At 46.3% G+C, this 22,684-nt stretch overlaps 16 protein-coding genes and 1 non-coding gene across 17 annotated transcripts; 8 read left to right on the forward strand and 9 right to left on the reverse strand.

Annotated features, from left to right (window-relative positions):
* Positions 1 to 43: 43 nt before the first annotated feature.
* GPC1 (glycerophosphocholine acyltransferase) lies at positions 44 to 1,273 on the reverse strand (the record flags this gene model as incomplete). Its single annotated transcript, XM_037283725.1, has 1 exon — positions 44 to 1,273. The coding sequence occupies one exon, from the start codon at positions 1,271 to 1,273 to the stop codon at positions 44 to 46; it is 1,230 nt and encodes a 409-aa protein (XP_037139621.1).
* Positions 1,274 to 1,473: 200 nt separating this feature from the next.
* On the reverse strand, positions 1,474 to 1,877 carry RPL30 (60S ribosomal protein eL30; the record flags this gene model as incomplete). The annotated part of the gene is made up of 2 exons (XM_037283726.1): positions 1,474 to 1,788; positions 1,869 to 1,877. 2 exons carry the CDS (start codon positions 1,875 to 1,877, stop codon positions 1,474 to 1,476), a joined length of 324 nt encoding a protein of 107 aa, XP_037139622.1.
* Positions 1,878 to 2,661: 784 nt separating this feature from the next.
* Positions 2,662 to 3,129, forward strand: HG536_0D04710 (60S ribosomal protein eL24; the record flags this gene model as incomplete). Its single annotated transcript, XM_037283727.1, has 1 exon — positions 2,662 to 3,129. One exon carries the CDS (start codon positions 2,662 to 2,664, stop codon positions 3,127 to 3,129), a length of 468 nt encoding a protein of 155 aa, XP_037139623.1.
* Positions 3,130 to 3,580: 451 nt separating this feature from the next.
* On the forward strand, positions 3,581 to 3,841 carry AGA2 (Aga2p; the record flags this gene model as incomplete). The annotated part of the gene is made up of 1 exon (XM_037283728.1): positions 3,581 to 3,841. One exon carries the CDS (start codon positions 3,581 to 3,583, stop codon positions 3,839 to 3,841), a length of 261 nt encoding a protein of 86 aa, XP_037139624.1.
* A 261-nt stretch (positions 3,842 to 4,102) lies between these two features.
* NAT2 (Nat2p) lies at positions 4,103 to 4,798 on the forward strand (the record flags this gene model as incomplete). Its single annotated transcript, XM_037283729.1, has 1 exon — positions 4,103 to 4,798. One exon carries the CDS (start codon positions 4,103 to 4,105, stop codon positions 4,796 to 4,798), a length of 696 nt encoding a protein of 231 aa, XP_037139625.1.
* Positions 4,799 to 4,924: 126 nt separating this feature from the next.
* On the reverse strand, positions 4,925 to 5,848 carry HG536_0D04740 (urate oxidase; the record flags this gene model as incomplete). The annotated part of the gene is made up of 1 exon (XM_037283730.1): positions 4,925 to 5,848. The coding sequence occupies one exon, from the start codon at positions 5,846 to 5,848 to the stop codon at positions 4,925 to 4,927; it is 924 nt and encodes a 307-aa protein (XP_037139626.1).
* A 313-nt stretch (positions 5,849 to 6,161) lies between these two features.
* On the reverse strand, positions 6,162 to 6,818 carry HOP2 (Hop2p; the record flags this gene model as incomplete). Its single annotated transcript, XM_037283731.1, has 1 exon — positions 6,162 to 6,818. One exon carries the CDS (start codon positions 6,816 to 6,818, stop codon positions 6,162 to 6,164), a length of 657 nt encoding a protein of 218 aa, XP_037139627.1.
* A 410-nt stretch (positions 6,819 to 7,228) lies between these two features.
* On the forward strand, positions 7,229 to 8,377 carry MIG1 (transcription factor MIG1; the record flags this gene model as incomplete). The annotated part of the gene is made up of 1 exon (XM_037283732.1): positions 7,229 to 8,377. One exon carries the CDS (start codon positions 7,229 to 7,231, stop codon positions 8,375 to 8,377), a length of 1,149 nt encoding a protein of 382 aa, XP_037139628.1.
* Positions 8,378 to 9,071: 694 nt separating this feature from the next.
* Positions 9,072 to 9,554, forward strand: ECL1 (Ecl1p; the record flags this gene model as incomplete). The annotated part of the gene is made up of 1 exon (XM_037283733.1): positions 9,072 to 9,554. The coding sequence occupies one exon, from the start codon at positions 9,072 to 9,074 to the stop codon at positions 9,552 to 9,554; it is 483 nt and encodes a 160-aa protein (XP_037139629.1).
* A 147-nt stretch (positions 9,555 to 9,701) lies between these two features.
* SEC9 (Sec9p) lies at positions 9,702 to 11,669 on the reverse strand (the record flags this gene model as incomplete). The annotated part of the gene is made up of 1 exon (XM_037283734.1): positions 9,702 to 11,669. One exon carries the CDS (start codon positions 11,667 to 11,669, stop codon positions 9,702 to 9,704), a length of 1,968 nt encoding a protein of 655 aa, XP_037139630.1.
* Positions 11,670 to 11,899: 230 nt separating this feature from the next.
* ENP2 (ribosome biosynthesis protein ENP2) lies at positions 11,900 to 13,981 on the reverse strand (the record flags this gene model as incomplete). Its single annotated transcript, XM_037283735.1, has 1 exon — positions 11,900 to 13,981. The coding sequence occupies one exon, from the start codon at positions 13,979 to 13,981 to the stop codon at positions 11,900 to 11,902; it is 2,082 nt and encodes a 693-aa protein (XP_037139631.1).
* A 426-nt stretch (positions 13,982 to 14,407) lies between these two features.
* VIR1 (Vir1p) lies at positions 14,408 to 16,849 on the reverse strand (the record flags this gene model as incomplete). The annotated part of the gene is made up of 1 exon (XM_037283736.1): positions 14,408 to 16,849. The coding sequence occupies one exon, from the start codon at positions 16,847 to 16,849 to the stop codon at positions 14,408 to 14,410; it is 2,442 nt and encodes an 813-aa protein (XP_037139632.1).
* A 116-nt stretch (positions 16,850 to 16,965) lies between these two features.
* Positions 16,966 to 17,850, reverse strand: HG536_0D04810 (uncharacterized protein; the record flags this gene model as incomplete). Its single annotated transcript, XM_037283737.1, has 1 exon — positions 16,966 to 17,850. The coding sequence occupies one exon, from the start codon at positions 17,848 to 17,850 to the stop codon at positions 16,966 to 16,968; it is 885 nt and encodes a 294-aa protein (XP_037139633.1).
* Positions 17,851 to 18,468: 618 nt separating this feature from the next.
* On the forward strand, positions 18,469 to 19,113 carry PNC1 (nicotinamidase; the record flags this gene model as incomplete). The annotated part of the gene is made up of 1 exon (XM_037283738.1): positions 18,469 to 19,113. The coding sequence occupies one exon, from the start codon at positions 18,469 to 18,471 to the stop codon at positions 19,111 to 19,113; it is 645 nt and encodes a 214-aa protein (XP_037139634.1).
* Positions 19,114 to 19,445: 332 nt separating this feature from the next.
* On the forward strand, positions 19,446 to 20,861 carry OCH1 (initiation-specific alpha-1,6-mannosyltransferase; the record flags this gene model as incomplete). The annotated part of the gene is made up of 1 exon (XM_037283739.1): positions 19,446 to 20,861. The coding sequence occupies one exon, from the start codon at positions 19,446 to 19,448 to the stop codon at positions 20,859 to 20,861; it is 1,416 nt and encodes a 471-aa protein (XP_037139635.1).
* Positions 20,862 to 21,680: 819 nt separating this feature from the next.
* HG536_0Dtrna5A lies at positions 21,681 to 21,753 on the forward strand. Its single transcript has one exon. It is a non-coding gene; the product is annotated as a tRNA-Ala (tRNA).
* Positions 21,754 to 21,875: 122 nt separating this feature from the next.
* On the reverse strand, positions 21,876 to 22,595 carry RSR1 (Ras family GTPase RSR1; the record flags this gene model as incomplete). The annotated part of the gene is made up of 1 exon (XM_037283740.1): positions 21,876 to 22,595. One exon carries the CDS (start codon positions 22,593 to 22,595, stop codon positions 21,876 to 21,878), a length of 720 nt encoding a protein of 239 aa, XP_037139636.1.
* Positions 22,596 to 22,684: the final 89 nt, after the last annotated feature.

A 22,684-nucleotide genomic window follows, 5' to 3' on the forward strand; every position in this document is an offset into this window, starting at 1 on the left:
AATTGCACCTTGTAAATAGGGCCATGAAAAACAGTAGCATTCATCAAAGGCTTTTCATTGAATTTAAACTTTCTCGCTCTGACGAGTCTCCAGTACTTGCGCTGCCTGCCCCGCAGTCAGCTCCAGCGCCACTGTTAGATGAGGTTCGCAGTTGCTGTTGCAAACTCATCACCTCATTGCGCAGCTTATCGACCTCTTTTTCAAACCTCTTCCCATATATGTCGATATAATAGGTCGCACCATTATGTGCGGCACAAAGAAAGACCATGGATAGGAATGCTGCTGCTGCATATCTATAATGGAACCATATACCACACAACAGCATCGTCGACAACTGGTAGAAATATTGCGCCACAGTGTAAATTACCATCGGCCAAGGTTGGCGAAGCTTGACAGCCCAGAAATTCTTGAATTGATGAGTGGTCAAATACTCGAAGCTGGTCATTCGTTCACCAGATTTGATCTTTTTTGATTTCTTCAACGTTATGAAGTAGTGGTAAAGTGATTGCCAGGTCAAGTAGTAGAGGGAAGTCCATACAACATTTCTTTTCAGATCCCAAGATTTAGAAGCTGGCATCGAGGCCGCCGGGAACCTCTGCAGCTTAAGTGATTCGGATATTCCATGATGGATGATGTACATCGTGCAGGTAGGCATGATATGTATGAAACAGGAAGTGGTTTTATCGAGCGAATGGATAACTAGCGAATTTCTCCAAGTTATAACCGCAAAGCTCAGGGAACCAAACGTTAGCGCAAAACAGGACTGATATAGGTGAACCGACTCCGGGAAGCACCAAACGAACAGCATGCAGAGAAAATTGACAAAATAACACAAATCCGCCAAGTAGTAATGGTTATTTGTCTTGTAGTACGTGTAGAACCGGATCGGCATAAGCAGCACATACAGTGCTGTATGGTAGACGTGAAACCACTCTGGGAACTTACCCATCATCAGACCAACCAGGAAGATGTTGAACAAAGTGAATGGATAAAAAAGCTTACTCAATTTAGAATCATCCCGAAAGAAGATCGAGTGTAAGGGTTGATCCAAGGCCTTGACCCTCTTCAACACCTTTACCTTCCACTCATCTAACTGAACCCGTTTATCTACCGAATCCAGGCTTTTCAAATGTTTCTTAGCCCTTGCAAGATAGTTATTAGGATAGTAGCTAGATGTAACATTTGAAGCAATAGGGTCTAACAATTCCAGCAGACTCGACAGCGAAACTCCAGAGCCCGGTCTCGGCTCATCATCAGAGTACCTTCTCGGCATTGCAGACTGTTTCCAAATCGAAATAGTGGATACTTATGGCTTTGAATGTTCAGTCTTTTTGAACAACCATCATATATTAATTAATCTTCACATGCCATCGCGCTCTTAGCTACAGCATATAAAAGAGCAACATCACTTGGGATATACAGTGATCGATTAGATTACACAAACTATTATGCCTAGATATCGGAACGCTGTACTTAAGCCAAAGCGGTCAAGATGTCGGAGTCACCGGCGTCCAAGATGGTGACAACACCGACTCTGAACAACTTACCAACAGCAGTACCCAACTCGTTGTTACCACCCTGGAAGTAGTAGACCTTGGTCTTAGACAACATGGCGTAGTATTCCAACTCGGACTTTCTCAACACTGGGGTGTTGGCAGCGATGATCACCAACTTGGACTTACCTTGTCTCAAAGCCTTGACGGTAGACTTGTAACCAAGGGTGTACTTACCAGACTTGACAACCAAAGCCAACTTTTGGTTAATGGATTCTTGCGACTTAACTGGGGCCTGTAATTATGGGAAATATGATTGTTAGTACATCTGTTTGTCGGATAAGCGTCGAACACCGATCAAAGCAGAAAACATACGGCTATCATCTGGCATCAGCACACATCAAGCTCCGCGTCGAGGCTTGTTCACCGATGAGATACGTAGTTTCTCAATTGAAAGGCTAAAAGATCATCAATATACTGACCATCTCTGTGTAGTTGTTTGAATAGGATATTAGCTAAACACTCCGGTCTTCACTTGTCGATTGAGTACTAATCAAGAGTCGCAATCAGAAGGATGAACAACAAGTATAACAAAAGTTGCCATCTCACTATAATGCCACCAGAGTCTATCACTATCTCTGAAAAATTTGACTGTTACTGTGCTAAAAAGGTAAGACTGTTCTTGACAAAACCCCATACACCTCCGCTTGTGGTCTCGATTTTGCTATTTTTTTGCGTCGCTTCGTCAAGCGCTGCGCTCGGCGTCGGCTGGCTTGATCGGCCCAGCTCTGTGGGCATTCCGCCTGGATTCTGCGTGGCTTCCGCCTGCGTCCGCCTAGCGTCCGTCCGAACCTGATGGGACTTCTCGTGCGACACCGGGGGGAGCTGGTAGGAAGGCCCAGGTGGATGGAGCCATGCCGCCTGTGCAATGCAACATGGAATTTGTCAAGTAATGGTATATGTGAAGATTAGTGGTTTAGGAGGTGGTCTTGAAGCCTAGGAAGTGACCAAGCAACGACTTGAAAGGTATGTGGGAGAGATAGAACATTGCAGAGACGCTAGCTATGTGGAAGGCTTGATTTACGGACGGCTCATAGATAGCACTTCGTCAGATGGTTGAGAGAATAGTTTTACTAACGAGAACGGGTATGATTGCAGAAATTGAATAATGAAGGTTGAAATTGATTCCTTTTCCGGTGCTAAGATCTACCCAGGCAGAGGTACTCTGTTTGTCCGTGGTGACTCCAAGGTGTTCAGATTCCAAAACTCCAAGTCTGCTTCTTTGTTCAAGCAAAGAAAGAACCCAAGAAGAATCGCTTGGACTGTCTTGTACAGAAGACACCACAAGAAGGGCATCACCGAGGAAGTCGCCAAGAAGAGATCTAGAAAGACTGTCAAGGCCCAAAGACCAATCGTTGGTGCTTCTTTGGAATTGATCAAAGAGAGAAGATCTATCAGACCAGATGTCAGAAAGGCTCAAAGAGAAGAGAAGAAGAAGGCTGAGAAGGCCGCAAGAAAGGCAGACAAGGCCGCAAGAAAGGCTGAGAAGGCCAAGCAAGTCGCTGCTGGTGCCGTTAAGATCTCCAAGCAACAAGCCAAGGGTTCTTTCCAAAAGGTTGCTGCTACTTCCCGTTAAGAACTTTAACCATCGGCCCTGAATCTTTTCATTTAATTAGCAATCGGTAGTACAACTAGTTTTTTTGCCTTTTCAAGATGTGTAAAACTCGCTATTATCAGACTACTACACTTTCCACCGCTGCAGCCTCCTTAAATCGGCACTGCCGTGTTTCATCGACTGCTCTTAGGCCTCTTGGTCGACGTCTTGAGTTTAGTGATCTTTTTGTTTTACCGGGACCCATTAGAATCGCCTATTTCGGTCGGTACAAGAGAGAACTGTTGAAACTCTCTAAGGGATCCGAAACAAGCTACGTCGTAGGTTGAGTGGGATTCAGCAGCATCGTAGAGATCAGTTTCACGATGCTTTCCCAAATTCGGCATCTATCTTGTGTATATAAATTGACTGTAAGGCGGGCGTCGCTATAGACAAACTTGTAAAGACTCTGTTCAAACAGTGACCTGGTAGTGAAATGATGCTGTCATTCGGACTCCTGGTTTTGATTTTGTCGGAAATTGCGTTGGGCGACAAGCCCTCTTGTGAAGTGGTTCCCACAGCAGCGACGCTGGATGCCACACCGCATTCAACCACAACAACTACGTTAGTTACAAATGGACTGACTCAAATAGCCGTTCTGGAGTATTACAAATCGGTGACCTACGTGAGTAGATGTGAAGATAGTACCTCGTCGGCCTCGCCAGTCGGCACAACAACCATTCCGGTTTTTAGGTAGGGAGTCGCTAGATGACTTTATAGGTGCCATATAATTTAAGAGGACAACAGAGCATATTGAGAAGTCGCTAGTCGAGTTGATCTACCTCTATTCTCTCGGTGACAGCAAATAAGCAGCGACTATAATTACTGTCGCCGCTATTTACCCGGTGCCAGAGATACGGTATAACTTAGTACATCTGACATCTCAAGGAGTATTCAAGCTGCTTAGATCTCTCCGTAAGGGCTGTTACCTGGTTGCCCCGTGTGAATAGCTGGTGAAATGTTCAGGAGCAGGCTATTTGGTGGTCTTAGATGGATGCCGATAGGGCTCAGTCGCTCGGCTTCACGAGCCCAGTCAAGAACGTTTGGCACGCCATGGCGGAGGCTGAACTCCACTCAGGCGGTTCTCAAGCCGAAGGGGATCAAGGGTTTGATGCAATTGTATGGATACTCCGCTTTGGGGGTTTACTTGGCCTTGACGGCGCTCGATCTGCCGCTGTGCTTCTTGATGGTGCATTCGTTGGGAGAAGAGAGGATCAAGGTTTATCTGAACAAGGTTAAAAATGCCTTTGGGTTTGGTATCGCAGAAGAAGATGTCATTAAGCAAGTCAGAGAACAATTGGCTCTCAAAGAGGAGAGGGAAAGAACAGGAAAACATCATGAGTCATCATGGTGGGAAAGGTTCAAGCAGAGCACTTTGCTTGCTGAATTCTTAATAGCATACGGTATTCACAAGAGTCTAATAATTGTCAGGCTTCCCTTGACTGCTGCTATCACTCCCGCTACTGTCAGGATTCTGCAAAAATGGGGGTTTAAGATTGGTAATCCGAAGATGCTCAAGACCCTGGCACAGGACGCTAAGATACGATACAAGTCTGGGAAACCAAATGATTTCGTCAAGACAAACAATGCTGATCCAGCTTTTGCAAAGCAGAAGCATACGAAGGCTCAGAAGTGGTTTAATGGACTGATGTGAATCCCGTCATTGCTAGTCGTGTATATAGAACTATAGCATCACGGAGGCGAATTACTTTACTGTGGATAGTATGTCATCTATAGAGGCAGAATACGAAAAGCTTACAAACACCTACCAGCAGGAGCTTTATAGCTTGGCGGTCTTCCGGCCCACCCTACATTTGATTAGTCCATTTGGGTGTGGGGATGGATAGAACAACTCATTGTCGTTCTCCAAGCCTCTGAACCACTTCAAATCGAACAGGAGATAGTGCTTGTTAGGCAGCTCATAGGTTACATAGGATACTTCTGGAGCTTTTTTCAATATGGCAGTTGCCATGTTGAACATGGTGGCCTGCACAGAGGCGGAGTTCTCCTTGGCAAATATATCCAAAGTGATATCACGGGCAGAAACGTAGACAGAGTCAAAAGTGGAGTCCTTGGCACCCTGGGCGATAGACTTCAAACACCCGAGTTTAGAACAGTTCCATTCCCATAGCGCAAAGACATCTGTGGACAGGATACGATCGGTGGTTGGTTTCAATGTCGTGTACTCACATTTGTTATAACCATAGAACATTGAGTTTGTAGATTTTAAAACGGTCAAATCCTTGATACTAGTGGTCAAAAGGTAGTTGGAAGGTCCATTCTTTTCATCATAATCAAGGAAAACTATCTTTTTCTCGGGACCTTGATGAACGAACGAATGAAGGCTTTCCTTGCCGTCAACATTGTACTTAACCCAGCGGTCCTGGTAAATTTCAACAGTAACTCCAGAAACATGACTGTACTTACTAGTGAAATGCAAAGCAAGTTTGGCAGCAAATTTTTCGGTTGGCCATGTGTCGTACTGTTTGGCCAAGATCAAAATTGTGTTCTTGACGGTATCGGTGGGCACAATTGGTGTATTGTCAGCCTCGGTATATGAGATATCAAAGTCACCCTTCAGTAAGACTTTCACCGTGGCCTCCATGACTTCGTGCAGCTTAGGATTTGACTTATCCTTCTTGACTTTCAAAAACTTTACATTGTCCTTACCGTAGGTGGAATCTGTTAGATATGAATACGACATGGTTAGGGAAACTAGAATGCTCTAATTTGGCCTTGGTCCTTTCATTCCACAGAGAAAAGGCAATGAAAGACGAAGATCTGTAGAGCATTTATATGGCAGGAAAAGCATGCTGTACCCTAGGGACCATAATATCTGCCTTTTTCAGCTAACCCATTTTGTTATCGATTCAGATACAATCGGATATCCCCATATTAGCCTAATCAGTGATCTCGGCAAAGAACGGTAGTCGTAGTCAGTGACACACGGACATGTCTAATCTTCAGGGCGCCACTTCTTCGTAACCGATGTCCTCCTGAAGTTTATCATTGCAGTGTTAGTAGCGATTATCTGGTCCTCCCCCGATATCACATCTACATACCAGAAACTCGGCCATATTCGACGGTCTTACCGTCTCTTTCACTAGCGACAGCAGGTTCTTCACCATGCGAGACCTCGCGGCTATCTCCTTTTCCACTTTCGTCTCTGCCGCGGTCAGCTGCTTGACCACAAGCTCGTCCTCTGGCTCCCAGTTTGTTTGTAATTCCTCAAGCTCCGCCTGTAGCCGTTCCACAGTCTGCTCATTCCGCTCGATCAAAAGTTGCAGCTCCTCGTTGGGCGGCTCCTTCATAACCCGATCATACTCCTCCTGGGCGGCAGCACGATCTTTCTCGACCTCCGTCAGCTCAGCCCTCCACTGGCTCAGAGCCTCCGGTGTGTACTGAGCGGCATCGACGCCCTCGGGCAGCACCAAGTCCTGCTCGGTGCACGCATAGATCACAATCTTGCCAAAGCTCTTTGTAGTGATCCTCCCGGCGCTCGCCAAGTTCTCTAACGCCTTGATCGCCGCCGTCTTGCCGACTTTGTTGTGCAAGTTTTGCACTATGTCATTGATCGCAAACGGCTTGTACTGAGACACCAGATACTCCTCGATCAGATCCTCAGCCTCCGAGCCCTTGGCCTGGGCAGCCTTGCCGCCCTTCTTTGGTCCCATACTCTCGATATCCTCTTGGTATAGTGGTATGAAACAGTAAGAAACTTAGCCGCCCAGGGCTCGACCTTATATACGCTGAGGATGTCCGGGTAACATCCGCAAACCACACCCAACCGCAGCCAACCCAGCGAAATTGCGAGACTCCCAGCCAAGCCAAGCTTGCGGGCAGCGACCAGAAGCACCCAGATCGCCTGCTCTTGGTCCGGCAGCTCCAAGATCTTAGATCTCCCAGTCTTTATATATCAGGAATCTTGAATAGATTGGTATCTCGTAATTAGTGATTGAACATTGAAAAAATGCTTAACGAACCTGGGGGAAGTTGACCATGATAAAAGATTCGAGAATGTGCAAGCTAGCAAGCTGCCTGAGCCTGCTTGGAGTGTTGCTGTCGCGAGCTAGAGTACCAATTGATGGCGGAGGAAAGTTTGCAGGAGAAAACTGCCGAAATTGAGCCGCAGGGCAGCACCAGTACCGGTTCTACCGGGAGTGGCAGCGATGCCGGTAATGATGCCAAGAAGAGTAGTAGAAAATCAGGAAAAGACGCTCCCCGTCCTCACGTCTGTCCCATCTGCCAGAGAGCGTTTCGCCGGCTGGAGCACCAAACAAGGCATATGAGAACGCACACGGGGGAGAAGCCGCACGCGTGCGACTTCCCAAACTGCTCAAAGAGATTTAGTCGAAGTGACGAGTTGACGAGACATCGTAGGATACACACGAACCCGCACCCAAGGGCCAAGAGGGGCAGAAAGAAGAAAGTTGTTCCCGGGGAGCCCAGGAAACCGATCGCCAGCTTTGAGATAGGCGAAAACGGCGGCGGCCATTCCACTTCGCAGTCGCCGTCGCCGCCACAGGCGGCGGTTGCATCGCCGCCCTTGCCACACCCGCCTTCGCTGTCGAGCAACAGCTCCCGCGCGCGGTTGAGCGCGCTATCGTCGTTGCAGGCAATGACGCCGGTGACGGTGAGCGCTCCGAGCTTTATGGACACGCCTGACAGCACAAACAAGCACATCGTCCTGCCCCGCCCGGCTTCGCTGACGGATTTCCACGCGGTCGGTGGTTCTGCGCTTCGCAAGGCGATCAAGAGGCCCAAGTCGGCACTCTCGCTGAACAACCTGCTCAACGCGCAAAGCACCTCCCTCGGGATCAACAGCGGCCACAACTCGGACTCGGACTCCGCCGAGGCAGACGACGACGACGATTACGGTCTCAGAGAGCCGGCCTCCGACGAAGAGCACCAAGACGACCACGCTCGCAAGAAGTCAAAGACCACGACCCCAACGTCCAACCTAAGCAGGACCACCAGCTCGGCCAGCTTACACAACATCATTGGCATGCCGCCGCTGCCGCCGGCCAGCTTCCCAAAGGAACTGAACGACAAGCTTCTGGCCATACAGAACGAAAGACAGTCACTGCCGCGACCACCGTCGCACACGCCCGTCGTCACGGCTCCGACCTCTCCCCTACTCTCTCCACCGTCATCACAGCCTGCCCGTGACAATGGCGACCCGAATTCTCTGCCTCCCATACGAAGCCTGCCATTGCAGTTTCCAACGGGCTAGAACAATCCGCTCATCTGAGCGAGCCAATCGACAATTTGTCCCAGACACTCAGGCACAAGAGCTACAAATCCAGGTCGTCCGAACGACCACTCATTTACAGGCCAGTCCACCGCGTGCAGAGCGACTGCCCCATGCCAATTGAATCATCACACTACAATTACCTCAGGACGCCTCTTACGGCATTCACCCGGGCGTGATCATCGTTCAAGAATGTTCCGACTCATCTGCACAGAGACAGAGGGCTACGTTACTAAAAAAAATTTTTCACTATTGTCTTTTCGTTTCCCATGGGCGTCTTTTAATTAACGTTGAGGCTTATGGAGCCGTGCCATGTTGTTTCCATGTGGGTGCGGATGATGAGTTGTTAGTTGTGAGCACTCTAATTACCGTGGTTTCTCGAATAGCAATGTGGCTCGGTAACCTAATTTTTTTCCATAGTTAATTCTAGACGATTAACTTCGACAATTTTCTCTCGTATTCTAGTCCTTGTTGGTTATGACATTCGCAATGAGTATAGCTTTTCGCATGTGGGTGCGTAATAGATATAGTATAAATATTAACGGCCATTAGTTTATTCAAAGCCTGTGCTCCATGCGGTTTTCTTGAATAGAATATATGTATATAAAGGTGCTCATCAAGCTTCTTGGGCAGTTGGCAGCAGAACGGAAGTAAGAGCATTCGGGGAAGGGCAGTGATGGCAGCGTTCAATGATTTTTGCATTGTGTGTGATCAATTGATCCCAGAACACTCGCCTAGCACTAAGCAGAGACTAGCTTGCAGTAATAAGAAACACGCTTGCAACAGTGAGAGGGTGTTGTACTGCTCGGAGCAATGCCAATTGAGGGACAGGAGCTCTATCCATGCATGTTTGGAGTCGTTGGACTCGCGAAGTAGCGGCAAGTTGGAGAGTTCGGAGGTGGTTGCGTACACGAGTCTGGATGACTCGGACTCTCTGATAACGTCTCCGTTGCTGCTGCCGATGGACAATAAGAGTGGTGGCAGTGGCGAGGAGGAGGACGACAGTAGCATCTACTGTCTGATGAACATGGAATCGGTCAACACGATTGCGATCCCACGGTCATCCAACGCTCGCAGCCCTGCGACTGCGAGAAGCGAGATGATTTATGACCACATCCCTGAAAACAACTACAAACTATGGCTTAACCAGAAGCAGTGATGGCGTATTACACCATTTCATCATGACATATCATATCATATCATACCACTGGGAACGAGGGACAGAGGGCGATCCTAGACCTATGAATAGATTATACATACTACCAGCATACCTAGCATAACTTTAAAGATTGACTTGCATTTTTCACTATCTTATTCCTGCTAACCTTGTTGTGTTGAGATGAATCCTTATGTCCAGATCGTCTGTGCTATCCTCGATGTTCTTGACACGACGCTGCTGGGAATCCAATTCCTCACCTGTTGCGATGGCTAGCTTCTTCAGGCGGCCGCTGACCTGTTGAATTTGATCCAAGTTCTTGTCTATCTCGACTTCCATCATGTCGTCCTCTTCGTCGTTCTCAAACTGATACTTCTTGGCACGAGTTAGAATCTGCTGTTTTTGATATTTCTCCCGCACGGTGTTGATCTCATCATTGCCCCTTAGCGCGCCCTCGATACGTTGTGTCGAGTTCGATAGTTGTTGGCTCGTATGCTCCTGCATCATTTTTTCTTCGATTTTACGACCCTTGATCTTCTCTTCACGTTCCCTCTGTCTTCTCCGTGAGTTGAAAGGGTTTGAAACGTGCACCGCCAGAATGCTACGATTCAGCTTCTTTAGCTCAGCAACCTTGTCATCCGCTATTTTGTTTTGCACCTTCATCAGGTCGAGATTTCTTTCAATGCTGTTTAGCTTCTCACTCTGATGCCCTAGCATACCTAATGTGTTCATCCCTGACATTTCTGCATCCTGTGCCATTTTCAGGGTATTGCGAGTCGACGCTACCGAGCTTTGTTTGGTAAAACGAATTTCCTGTTTGATCTCATCAACTGCTTCATCCTCCTCTTGCTGTTGACGGGCTTCCTCCTCCCTCTGGACGTCTTCAAAAGTCTTGAAACCTCTGTCATTATTCAATCCTCCATAGCCTTGCTCTTGTTGACTTTGATATTCTTCCTCTTCTATTTGCCACTGCGGCTGCTGTTGGTATGCTTGTTGTAACTCTGAGCGACCAATGGTAGCATTCAAATCATCTCCGCGTTCTGTTTCATTGATAGTTGCATTCAAATCTAATTCCTCCGCGGCCAACGTGTTCTTTAGTTGTCCAAAACCTTCCTCGAAGTCAAATTCGTCAGCTCCAGCCCCAGCATTAGTGGAGTTTGAATCCAAAGGGCTACTATTCAGATCAACTGTTCCCGCTGTAGAAGCGGTTCGGTTTAGGTTAGTACCGTGCGGTGCTCCCAGCCTCGTGGCTGGAGAACTCGTCAAATTTCGGCTTTTGCTCCTTGCATATGGATTAACATTCGTGGTGCTTGTGCTTGCGTAAGAGTCGGATCCCAGGCTAGCGTAAGGATTAGATCCGCTCGTATCCATTGCTTTTGGGACTGGCTTTTCATGAGAAGCGGCACCAATACTGGAATCTGTGACCGGTCCCGAGGCGCTGCGGTTATTCATGTTCTGATAACTAGAGGAATACGGATTCGGTGACATTCTATCGTCCCTGCTGCCATCGTACGGATTTGCCTGGCTGGAGCCTGCAGTGCGCTCTCCATTGTAAGAATTAATGTTTCGTCTAAAATCATTGCTGATCCCTGAGTTTCCAGTTGCGTGGTTGTTATAGTTGTTCAATCCGTCATATGCGCTGTTATACTGAGTCTTCCCTCCATAACTGTCCCCCCCAATAGGTTTTTGGGAGCCGTATCCGTCAGCCCATTGCGAATATTCACTGTTCGTACTCCTGTTTTGAAATTTAGCGTAAGGGTCGCCACTATAGGCGTTATTCGAACTGACTGCATATGGATCAGTGCCCCCCGAGGAAATGCTATATGGATCTGTTCGACCCTGATTTGGAATGTTAGAGCCAGAACCGATTTCCCCATCCAGTGCTGATTTGTTGAGATCTTCCTCGACCTCAAGCCTCCCATAATTTTCATACCCTGGTGGAGCGTATACTGTATCTTGTTCGCGATCTCTAGCAAATTGCCCGTAGGCAGCAAACTTCTCCTTCCTCTTCCTATTGGGGTTTTTGGTCGAGATGCCCAGTTCCATAAGAGTATCTCTATTTTGCTCCGGAGTTTCCTCCTCAGGAGGCTTAATTTTAAATAACTTCTTAATCCCCATGCTGCCTATAGATCCCCTGGAGATGATACAGATAAATAGATCTCGAGGCCTTGAGAATACTAACTCTCTGTCGTTAAACTAGATGCTCCAATTCATACAGACCATCCGTAGTATAGGAAGCGACGTCCTAGATATGGTGCGGGTAACAACTTAGTAAAAGATACGGTCTAAAATGACTATAATGCTACTATTATAAGTGAAATAACCTATAAGCTGATCGTATTGACTATTCACATACCACGGAATACGTTCTTACTTGCACGCCTCCTGCCCTCAAATCTTGGTTTCGTTCTGCCACGATCTCTGGTTCCCTCTCGGTCAGTTTCATTTTCATCAGCTATTTCTGCCTTCCTCTTTGGCTTGTTCTGGGAAGATTTGCTAGGCACAAATGTCAGCTCAGCTTCACCGAGGTGTGAGCGGCGCAAAATCTCATCGCTCGATTTCTTTCCTTTCTCGCTGTCGAGCATTTGACGCACTTGTTGATCAAAAGTAACTTTACTGGTGTCTACGTCGTTTATCACTATTGAACCTACCTTCATCTCGTTCATGAATTGCTGCTCATCACGTCTCTCCTTCTTCTTGCGCTCGATTGCTTTCAATTGTTTCTGTCTCCTTTTTTCTTCCTTTTCATTCAGAACTTGATTGTCATCTTCATCCTCACTGTTCTCTTCTTCACTAGATGAATCAACACGACGACCGTCTTTAGCGGCAATTCTCTCCTCGTCAGATTCTTCAGCAGCGGTCAAGGCCCTGATACGTTTGGCCGCACCTTCCTCCGTTTCTCTGGCGGACTTCACCGGGTTCAATTGCTTGTAATCATATGCATCTTCATCAACTTGGAACTCTTCATCTTTAAACATTTCCTTGAAACGATCATCAGTGAGCACTTTTTCAGCGGCGGAATCACCACGCTTTTGAGAGATTCTGTCGGCCAGCGATTTATTGATCTTGATTTTGGTTTTCTTGACAGCGCCAGATGTTCTGATTCTAGATTCTCTTTCTTTCTCAATCCTACGACGAATTTCACGCTCCTTCTCATCTTGGTAGGCGGTTGGGTTAGCGATAAGAGCAACTTTATCGTACAATTCACTGTTGATGAAGAACCCGTGCATATAGGCCCTGAGCACGTTGGAGCCCACCAGATGGTTCAAATTCAATTTTCGCAAGTCGTCCTTGGTAATGAACCTGTAATTCGAGTAAACTGAGTCGCTTGGTTTTTCTTCTAGCTCTTCAGTAATCGAATCTAAGAAGGAGCACCAGCGTGGAGAAGGACCAAGGTTTGGAATGTAGTATGTATGCATCGGTATACCCTCGTTGGCCATAAAGAACATACCCGTTCCTGGGACATGCTCTATGTCATTTATATCGACGTTCGGTTCCATCGACGCATAAGCTTTCCCATCTATTCTATCCCATATTTTCGCAATTCTTTTGTCGCATGTCATTATTTTGTGCTCTGTGCCGAGATTGTCCAGCCATATTATTTTCTTGACCTCGAAGCCATAACCTTGATCCTTCACAATCGACGGCTCTGGAGACCGCAAATCGTATAGGTATGAGTAGCCATTTGAAGTACCACAAGCAAAGTTTAAGCCGTCATTTCGGAAGCTGGTTGTCGTGACCTGAAATGGCGAGTTGTCAAACTGATTCTCTAGGTATAGTTTAGATACGCGAGAACGTGCTCTTGGATCCCAAAATTCAACAATACTATCTTCCATTCCTATTGCAATTAACCCGTTTATATCATTCGTTGACACATGGTTCACGCCCTCCGTTTCAAGTTTGAACGGGTTCAAAAATCGTCCCTGTTCCAAATTTAGTCTGTATAATTCGTCTCCGCTCGCCCCAATGTATAAATCGCAGTTCATTTTATTATAAGCTAGACTTCTGCCAAATTTTGGAATCCGTGTCGTATAGTGTAAGCCGCCTTTGTTCTGGAATTGTATGCTCCTATCATTTTGCAAATGTACGCTTTTTGTCCAGTCATCGGAAAAGATCAAAAAATCAACGTTTTCAGCATCGGTATGGCGTTCAAATTTCAACGAAAGATTGGCAAAGTCGTACACATGAATTTGAGGTTTGTATGTACCTGTAGCCATGGCGAACTCTCCATCAGGCGTAACCTTAATCTTATTCGATGCTTCACTAAACTCAAAGTCCTGTATTAATTCCACACGATTTTGGTAGTCCAAATCATTTTTCAATGTTCTTCGACGCTTCTTGGCAATCCAATCTGGTAAAGACCTAGCGACATTGGTACCCGATACCTGATACACAGATATATCACTGGCGGATGTAGATTTCAACACCATTTCGTTTCCACAGTGTAGCAGCAAGTAGAAAAATGCCCTCTGTTCTAAGCATCCACCATAATATATCAGATGAGATGAGATGAGATGAGATGAACCTTCGGTATTAAAATTTTTCAAACATGTTACCCTCTGCTGAGCCTATAATAAATAAAAGCGAAGCGTAATTAAGCACTCTAGCCTTAATCGTTAGCAGTTATTGATAAACATCCTTTTAGAAAGTGAGTCAGGAACTCTAAAGTGGATTAAAGCATCATCATTCGTCGCAGCATTAATGTTAAGCTTTTTGGCAAGTGTATAAAAAGATTTGTGGCGTTCATCGATCTCCAGCCCCAACGACAGGCTGGCGCTCTGGGAGCTGTCAGCCGATTTGACGCAAGTTCAGGGATTTCAAGGCAACAATTCTAATGGTTCAACCTGATAGCGAATTTATGTCCCATAATTTTCACTGTCGAAACTGTCAATGTGAATCGATTGCGCCCTACTGTTATTCCTTATACGATTGTGACCTCCGAGAATATAGTTCTTGCCGGTACTCACAAACTTGCATATACTTGGAGTAGAATGAATATCTGGCGAATCATTCCAGGGACTATTGAACAAGGTCGATGTCGCTAGATTAGGTGTCCTCGGTGTCGAGTCCAACCGAGTATTGGGACTGCACAAATCGAAACTGAACTTTTCTGCAGAAGTGTTGGCCGTTAAGTGATCATTTACTCCAGCGTGGCGCATTTCCGCATTGTTATGCAACGAGGTGGGGGTTAACATTTGACTTGAAGTCGATTCGTTTGGGAGACTGCTGTCGTGGTTAACAGCTCGAAATCCGCAAGCAACTGCTTTGCTCTTTGCATTCATAAGTAAACTGCGAGTACATTTCTTGGCCGGTACAAATGGCGCCGCAGAATATGGGTCATATTTGTTCTGCTGGAGGGTGTTAGTGACGCTAGGCATAAAGACTTCTGTTTCACACAGTGTGTTTGATTGCCTCACGTGTGCTTTTCCTGTTGCTGCTCTTGGTCTGCTCTTTGCCAGAATCTTCTCGCCATCAGGCAATAGCCTGATTAGATCATCAAGTTCGATGCAGATAGTCTCAATAGTTGGCTGTGCTTGGTTGAAGAGATGAACAAAAAAATTCTCAAATGCTTCGGTACCATCATTCCAGAGCGTGACATAATCCAGCAGAGTCCGCTCAACTAATGCACTATCCTCAAAAAATCGTTTGGCGAGGCTGCGCGCACTGTGAAAGAATATGTGATTCAATATCTCGACCCAAACTCTTTGCAAAACCAAATCCTCCAATGAAACTTTAGCTGCAAAGTCAATCAGATAGAACAAGCCAGCCGCTCCATGAATCCTTACCAGTTCTTCGCAGATTCTTACGGAATGGAAATAGAGAAGACGACTCAAAGTTTGTGCCTTTGCTTTACCAATAAGTTTGTTTTCCACCGTGTTCAGCTGGCAAGAAAGTAATAAAGTTGTCGTGATCGGTATCAGATAAAGTTCGGTGTAGCTTTGCTTCAGCTTATGGAGAATACCGGAGGGGAGCTCCTTCACAGCGTCATCTGGTTGCATTGGATCGATATCTAACTCTTGATATTCCTCTAAAATCCTTTCATTAATCAGGCATACAGTACTGAGCGAATCGAGCAGTAAATCTGTCACTGCTTCCATGCTGCAAGATCCACCTTCCCATTCAGATGCGCTGTTTTGGAAAATAAGGCTTGATTTCGAAATAGGAGGGATTGGCGGCATAATTGATTTTTCAAACCAATGAGGTATCTGGAACAGGCTTGGTTTCGATTTATACCAACTGCCATCATCAGGCTTAACGTCAATCTGTGATTTCATGTTGATCAAACGAATAGTTTCGCCTGTATTGATCAAAAATTTTGCCAGCAGGTATTGGGTCATGTTGATTAGCGCCGATAAGCTCTGAACGCAAGAGAATGACCCTAGGGTGGCGTGCAAGATATGAGACGGAATTTTTTGCATCCTCTTCAAAGCTTCCGACAGCAGCAAAGCTAGATGTGGAGTCTCGAAGAAGTTCAACTCTGGATGATCGACAACCTCCATGACAACTTGTACAGCAAAAGTTAGGCCGTCAAATTCCGATTGTGCTGGAGCTACTCGTTGAACCGCTAACCTGTAGGACGACTGCGGAATCCAATTCGGAAACCGAACCATTCTAAGACAGATCTTGAACACCAAGTACTCCCAAGAGCCTCCCTTGCGCTTGCAAACATACTGTTTCACAAACTCCTCGCCGCAAGTGGCGATGTAAAAGTCCACCTTCGAATCGTCCAGCAAATCCAGCTCACTCAAGGCTGGTCTCCGTTTTCCCAACCACTCCAGCCAGAGTGGAGTCCAAGATGCCACCAAAGTAGGTCCCAGATTGAGCTTGAGGTACTCGAAAGTTTGCGGCCTCAACACATCCACTTCTGTAAGCTGCGATACGATTGAGTAGAAGCCGCGCTTATAAGAGTCATCCCCATTCACAGGCGATATCTCTTCCGAAGGCAAGGAATCGCGCCAGGATGTGATGGATCCTGTTATCAAAGGCTGTAACTGGCGATGAACCGAACATATCGCCATATATGAGGCGACAATGTCCCACTTGTGTTTCAATTCGTCGCAACTCAAAATCGGTGTAAAGATATCAATCCCCTCAATCTGCTCCCTGCACAACCGTCCATCCAGATCTTCAGGACACAGTAGTTTTAATGCATCCAGAGTCTTGAATATTAGCTTTTGTTTATCGTTACCTGATCCGCGATCACTGATCTTCAAAAGCGCCTCCAACAGCGACTGGACAAACGCGTCTTTAGGCTCTTTAGTATTGTCTGTCATCGTGGTGATAGTTTCAATGGCCATATGAGACTGGAATCCGAAGCTTGCTGTTCAAGTCTTATGTATCTATGTATCGAGGTAACATGAAACTCCCCTGGCACAGCCAGCCGCCGAAGAAAACAGCTATACCAGGTAAAACATCAAACCAACCTGTGAGAACTGTATCTGAATGTCAGCAGGAGTTTTTGGTCCTCCTGGATTGTGAAACCAATGTCGCGGCCGTTCCATGCTTCCTGCTCTATGAGAGTGGTCATTTGGTAGATCCGTTGTTGTACCTCCTGTGTCAGGTTGCCGAAGATTTGGATCGACGAGAGAAGAAATAATGGTGGGTTAATCGCAGCTCTAAGCAATCCGCCACGAATCAGAAATTGAGTCAGTTTCTTTAGCGTGTTCAAGGGCAATGTCGAGAATCTGTTCTCGCCAAGTTTCCTTAAACCTTCCTTAGTGACGCACAGTTCATTGGTGAAGCCTGGATAGCTGAATAGGGTATTTTCCCCCATCTCGAAGATACCACATAGAAGCCGTTGGTTGCCAGACTTCACGAATATGTCGAAATGCAAGTCGAGCCAGTGGGAGAACTCTCTGACGTGTGACAGTGCTGTTACCTCTGGATTAAAGCTGCGACGAGGATAACGGGTATTTCGTGCAGCCCAGCAGTCAAAAATTTGTCTGACCTTTAGCTTGAAGGTTCGGCTCTCATCCATTTTGTCCCACCCTATAAGGATGCTCAATGCCAATAGTGACAGTGCGCTTAATAAATTGAACATACATGACACTCTGACGAAATTCGGCGCGACTGGAGCCAGCGCTCCAGTCGGTACGCAGGTCACAAATATCTGCGCTATGAGAACTAAATCGTTGATCAACGCGATGGAAAGGTCTGAATAGTCAATCTTATTTTTTGCGTCGACCAGACCATTTGGTGGATGTTGGTTGCCTGGGATCCCCGTAAATTCGGCATAAATTATTCCAGATAATATCAAAAAGGTAAGCGTTATGACGATTGGCCTGCATTCGCCGCACATCTGCCTACCTCTTCTGTTGTTGGGATTTATTGTGCTTTTTTCTTTGTATCATTAAGAATTACTGGCGCGCTTACAAAGCTGCTCAGGAAGCTTCAGGCTCGAAGGGCCAAGAAATAATGAGCAAGAATCAATGAGCAGAAATTATTGTGTCCAGCATCGTGGATATTACTGTATCCAATGCTCTTAAAAAAATCGAGTTCCTTATCCACCGTCGATTCTTGTGTCAATGTACGCAACTTGCTAGCTGCAGAATCTTCCAGTCATAACGATATGGGCTTTGGAATCGAGGCCTTCATGTGGAGTCAGCAGACTCTCGAAGAAGTGGCAGTTTGCTCTGTTTTTCTTCGAAATACGATCATGGCTGGGCACCCAGTGGTGCGAGTAGTAGCCAGGTGCGAGTTTCCCCGGATCGTCAAACGACGTTTAACACGAACAGGGGGTCATACCGTCGGCAGGTCGCTACCGGTTTAGCAACCAGTTTGTATCGCCAGCGGCATGAACTAAGCCCATAAGTGGCAGGGGTTGTGGTGAAAGGGCCGAGCTGCTATATAAACCTCGCTGCCCATCTGCGCTGGCTCGGGTAGTCAAAGACAGCGAACAAGGACAAGGAAAGACAAGATGTCGGTGAAAGCATTGATCGTTGTAGATATTCAGAATGATTTTTTGCCTGGTGGACCATTACAGGTCCCTCATGGAGACGAGATCATCCGGCCTGTGGTCAAGCTAATCGAAGATACAGAGCAGAATTGGCACAGGGTTATCATGACCAGGGACTGGCATCCTTACGACCACATTTCCTTCGCTAGGACACACAAGAAACCTGATTTTTCTCCTATAACCTACAAATCGGTTATCCCAAACGACGATTCGACCAAACAGGGCACTCTGTGGCCAGTACATTGCGTCCAGGAGACTCGTGGCAGCCAACTGGCTGATCCCATTGCGGAGGAACAGCAAAAGCTCGGCTGCAAGATAGTCAATAAGGGCTACCTCGCGGATAGAGAGTACTATTCGGCATTCAGCGACATATGGAACTACCACAGGACCGAGCTGAACAGCTACTTGGACTCTCACCACATAACCGATGTCTACGTCGTTGGACTCGCTTTGGATTACTGTGTCAAGCATACAGCCATTTCTGCTGCCAAGCGTGGTTATAATACCTATATCCTGAAGGACTACACGAGAGCCATCCACAGCGATCCCGAGTCTATGAAGGAGCTTCAGAAGGAGCTCTCCGAAAACGGTGTTAAGCTAATCTAACTGTATACGTCTGTCATATAATTAGACCTAGGTGCTCTGAGCTTGTTTACCGTTGCACGGGCAAACGCCAAAGAGACCTGACATTCTTCCCAGACGTTTTCGAGTCTTGTTCTAGACTCAAGATGCTGTCTCTTTACTGCATCCGGTACTCGAACGACATGCCTCGCTTCGCGTCCAGAGACCCAGTGTTGGTACATCTAGTAAAAGCCAGCTGGGGCTTGGGTCCAGAATATGTATGCTATTTGGGAATGTGACTTCCAGCCAGGGTAGTTACAGCTCATTGTAAGATTAGTCGCTATAAGAAGCTAGAGTTGTGCTGTAGGGCAGTTCAGATGTTCAGGTCTCGCGGACAGGGCAAGATGGCAAAAGGGCCATTTTTGTTCGACAGAAGAGCCAAGCAGGTAATTGGATTTGTTGCAATTTTGTACACCCTTTTGATTATTCATTTTAGCAATTCAAAGTATGGGAAATTTTTCAATAATGGGAGTAAGGTGCTGCTTCCAACGACCTCTCATCTTCATGGGATCAATCTGAAAAAATTCTCCGCAAGTAATGGTCCCCTGTTGAATCTGCGGGAGCAGTTGTCGCATGCGTTTCCGTACGATCCAAAATCCGCGATCCCGAGGCGAATATGGCAGACGTGGAAGGTTGGAGCAGAGTCGGTAAAGTTCCCTTCGGCGTTCAGGTCGTACCAGAAGGATTGGACCGAAAGAGCGGATTCTGACTCGTTCGAGTACTCCTTGGTACCAGATGACCACATAATACCGTTGCTAGAGAACCTGTATGGGGAAGTACCGTTGGTGGTAAAAGCGTTCAAGGAAATGCCAGTTAACATCTTGAAGGCGGATTTTCTAAGATACTTATTGCTGTACGCTAGAGGGGGTATTTATTCCGACATGGACACGGTGCCCTTGAAGCCACTGGGGGCATGGCCTTCCTTGGACAGGGAGAAATTCAACGAGTTGAAACGTGAGAATAATCCAATTCCATACAAGAATTATGATCCCAAGAGGGGGCAGCTGCAAGCCGTAGATGACAACGGTGGTTACGACGAACCGGGATTCGTCATTGGCATTGAAGCGGACCCCGATAGACATGATTGGGATGATTGGTACGCTCGCAGAATTCAGTTTTGCCAGTGGACTATTCAGTCGAAACCTGGCCATCCAGTGCTGCGAGAGCTAATCTTGAATATAACGGCAACGACTCTGAATAGTGTCTCGACGACCAAATCTCAAACACAGGCCTTGATCGACCTCAGCCATGCCAAGGACTACAACGTTAATTACAGGGATAGGAGGGGCCTGAATGAGACCTATCCTCACGAAGTGGCAAAGAAGAGCTCGAACGTGGATGGTACCGATATCATGAACTGGACTGGACCGGGTCTTTTCTCGGACATAACTCTGGAATACATGAACAATCTGATCAAAGAGAACCCGGACGCTCTGCTACTAAATGGCAACCTAGAAGCTTCTTCAAATGAGCCGCTGGATACCAAAAGCACTAGGAAATTTTATAAGAAGATTTCAACCTCCTTGCAATCTAACAATGTCGTGCCATGGGAATTCTTCTCGCTGATGACAAAGCCGGTGGTTGTTGACGACATTTTAGTGTTGCCCATCACTAGTTTTTCGCCAGATGTCGAACAGATGGAGGCTAAATCGAGTTCCGATGAGATGGCTTTCGTGAAACATATGTTCAAGGGGAGCTGGAAAATGGAAGCCGATAGTAATGCTGGTCATTAGCTTACATAACTCATTTACATATTTTGCATATTTTGATGAATTGACTAGCACTATTTGCTTCACTCTCAATTAATTGTTTAGTTGTTGGAAGAGTAATTCCAAAGAGATTAAGAAAACAATCGCAGTTACCAAACCAATGCAAAAAAAGATATGGAGGGATGATACCCAAAGTACTCAGCTTACCACCCAGATACTTCCACTGGCTTTCTTGGTGAGATAACGAAGTCAGGTTGTTTGTGATCCATTGATGCCAAGTCGAATAGTCTGACAAAGGCAAACGAGACTACAGTCTGACTAGGATGTCAGGTCTGATATTACTAGATCCAATTTACGCAATTTGACCACCAACGTTCAGTGCTATAAAGATGACAAATGTGATTTCATGGGGTATTGGCGTTAAGTTGCGTTTAAGGAACGGTTTGGTTCTTGTCTCTAATTTGGCCGATAATAGTCGATCATAAAACCTTTAGAATCCTGTAATAGTACGAGCTGGATATACCGGCTCGACAAGACAAGATTGAGAGTCTGGCCAAGTACGGGACTGACTAAGACATAGGTCCATGACCGATATAGGAGAACCATATATCGGGCCTAAGCCTCGAGTGGCGAGTTGACGAGAACTCCAAATGAAACATATAAAAGGGACCCAGTTGAGAGCTATTAGAGAGCCAACCAGGTCCAGAGAAGCAGATTCAATAAGATAGAAATATAGTTTGTTAGTAACAAGTATTGAACAAACTATCACAAGCTCTAATTACAGGATCAACCATATGAACCCACGAATAATACCGTAACCTATTATTACAGAATCCAACAATTGGGCACATGGCGCAGTTGGTAGCGCGCTTCCCTTGCAAGGAAGAGGTCATCGGTTCGATTCCGGTTGCGTCCATTTATTTTTCCCATACCTAAGGCAGCTCAGTATTGCAGCACAGCTGCACAGAAGCCTTCGTTTCGGCGCCCTGGCTAGAGATGCCCAGCTATGTCAAACTCCGTTATCCTTACTCAACGAATCTATAAAATCCTACACGGTCCCCTCTTCTTTGACTTTTTCTTCGTCTCAGTAGAAGGTGGATTCCTGCTTCTTGTCGCAGCGGCTTTTGCTGGCTGTTGCTTGGCCTTCGCCGCACTGGGAACATTCTTGCTTTGACCTGCGCTTCTGTCTTGAACAGGTGCTTCGCTCTTAGTTTGAGCCTTAGGGGTTGCCGGTGCGCTGACGGCCTCTAATTCGTTCCTGATAATCTGTCTCACCAGATCGATGAACACTTCATCAACGTTGCTCCGTAGAAGAGCGCTGGTTTCATAAAAAGGCACTTTCCCCCAATTGCTACTCACTTCAATCCCCTCCTCAACGCTGATAGCTCTCTCTTCTGTCAAGTCTGCTTTGTTGCCGACCAACACCATTGGAACTCGGTCCATGTCCTTGATTCTTAAAACCTGTTCTCTGAGATCCATGAGCTCTTGCAAAGATTGACGATCGGTAACGGAATACACGAGCAGAAATCCCATACCTGATTTGATATACAGCTCTCTCATCGCTGTAAATTGGGCAACACCGGCAGTATCCAAAATCTCCAGACTAATCATCTTGTTATCAATTTCAATGGTCTTCCGATAAGAATCTTCGATCGTTGGATCATAGGTATCCAAGTATACACCCTGAACAAACTGTACAGTCAAACATGACTTACCAACACCTCCGGCACCCAACACAACCAACTTGTAATCTCTCATAGCGTTGGTTTTTGCGAATTCTCGAGGTGACTGTTGTATTGTTATATTTTCCACATCGCTAATTTTTGACCTTCCAGAACGCTTCGAGG

This window comes from Torulaspora globosa, chromosome 4 (assembly GCF_014133895.1).
Source record: "Torulaspora globosa chromosome 4, complete sequence".
Taxonomy (NCBI): Eukaryota; Fungi; Ascomycota; class Saccharomycetes; order Saccharomycetales; family Saccharomycetaceae; genus Torulaspora; species Torulaspora globosa.